At 34.5% G+C, this 1943-nt stretch overlaps 1 protein-coding gene across 1 annotated transcript; it reads left to right on the top strand.

The window, feature by feature from the left end:
- Nucleotides 1-392: 392 nt before the first annotated feature.
- LOC141718235 (uncharacterized) lies at nt 393-821 on the top strand. The gene has a single exon (XM_074520616.1). It carries the CDS (start codon nt 393-395, stop codon nt 819-821), a length of 429 nt encoding a protein of 142 aa, XP_074376717.1.
- Nucleotides 822-1943: the final 1122 nt, after the last annotated feature.

Below are 1943 nucleotides of genomic sequence, written 5' to 3'. Positions count from 1 at the left end.
GTTTACACTATTGGTGTTACGAATCGTTATATCTTTAGATAACCTAGAAGCTCTCAAGGATAATTGTTCATCCTTTGAGAGAGTACTTTTGTAACAATTTTTATCTGATTAATATAAAAACTGTCGTTTCTATTAAGTTTTATTGAATTGTTTGTATAAACTGTATTCACTCCCCTCTACACTTGTATTACGAACCTAATAATTGGTATCAGAGCTTATTGTTGATATACAAATAGTTTAAGATCTGAAAATCAATCTTTAATGGAAGACAAAGAACCACAACAGAATCCACCATCACCCCCAACCACACCACAGACTATAATATGAGCAGGTATGAGGCTATCAAGGTTTCAATTCTAAAGATACATGAGAATCCAATCTCGAAGGTTAAGATGGCCATGTGTTTTGAATCTCTACATCCTGAATCTCTAAGTAGAATTTATGATGGTCTTTATAGGCCAATGAAGTTGGCAATAGCAGTTATTAGTGAAGAAGAAAAGATGGTTGATAAACCAAAGGACTATACTGCAGAGGATCTATCATCAATCATGAAAGATGCAAAAGTAGGACATATCTTGCATAGCAGTATTAATAGTGTTATGTCCAATAGGGTTATTGGATGTGAAACAGCAAAGGAAATTTGGGATGATTTAGAAGTAAAGTGTCAAGGTAATACTGCTATCAAAAAAAACATGAGGACAATACTTACTCAGGAATATGAGCACTTTGAATCAAGATACAATGAGTCCTTAATTGAGATCTATGAAAGATTTCAAAAGCTGTTGAATGACTTATCTCTTGTCAATAAGGAATATGACTGAGAGGACTCAAATTTGAAGTTTTTACTTGCACTCCAAGAAAAGTGGGACTTTAAGGTCACATCAATAAGGTATAATTATGAACTTGATGAAGTATCTCTAGATGAGATCTATGGCATGTTGAAGACTCATGAACTGGAGATGGAGCAAAGGATCAAGAGAAAAGGATCAAAGTCTAGACCAATTGTACTTAAAGGTGAAGAGAAGCTAAAGGCGAAATCTAGGAGAAAAGGTCACTCCAAAGGAAAGGCTATGATTGCAAAGTCTGATACTGAGTCATCAAACTCTGATGATGATTCAAACACTGATAGTGAATCAGATACTGATAGTGATCATAAAAACAATGAAGATTGAATAAATGGCTGCTCTATTGGTTAAAAGCTTGAAGAAGAAGGTCTACAAGAACTCCAAAAAATGGAAAAGGTTTTCCAAAAAGGGTTCCGGTTCCTCAAACTTTGATAAGAGAAATGACAAAAGAAATACTGATTGGAAGGAATCAAAGACTAGAAAATATGACAAGTCAAAGGAAAGGTGCTATTATTGTGATGGAAGTGGACACTTTGCAGCTGACTGTAGAAACTAAAAACTGAGAAGAAACAAGCCTTGATCACAAAGAAGAAAAACTGAGATGATTCATCAGATTCAGATGATGGTGTGAACTATGCTTTCATGGAAAATACTGAAACTAGGCTGACACTACTGAATTAAAGGTACCTCAAACCACACTTGCTTTTGAGACTGATAATATCTATGAATTAAGATTATTTCTTAAATCTCTGCATGTTAGTTATAGGGATCAAATATTTAGAGAATAATAGAAATCAAGAGTGAAAACTCTGAGTTAAAGAAAATCAATGATTTTTTCTATCTCAACCTGAACCAAAGAAAGTGGAAGAAGCCTTCAGATGTTGACTGGGTTACAGTAATGTAAATGAGCTTAATGAATTTGAAAGACAACAAAGTCTGGGACTCTTGTGCCAAGATCCAAAGAACAGATCAGTTATTGGTACAAAATGGGTGTCAGGAACAAAACTGATAGTGAGGGCATCATTACAAGAATAAAGCAAGACTGGTTGAAAAGAGCTATTCCACAACAAGAAGGCATTTATTATGATGAGACTTTGG

The sequence above is a fragment of the Apium graveolens genome, chromosome 4 (genome assembly GCF_009905375.1).
Source record: "Apium graveolens cultivar Ventura chromosome 4, ASM990537v1, whole genome shotgun sequence".
Classification (NCBI taxonomy): domain Eukaryota; kingdom Viridiplantae; phylum Streptophyta; class Magnoliopsida; order Apiales; family Apiaceae; genus Apium; species Apium graveolens.
This window is presented reverse-complemented; position numbering and strand designations above follow the sequence as displayed.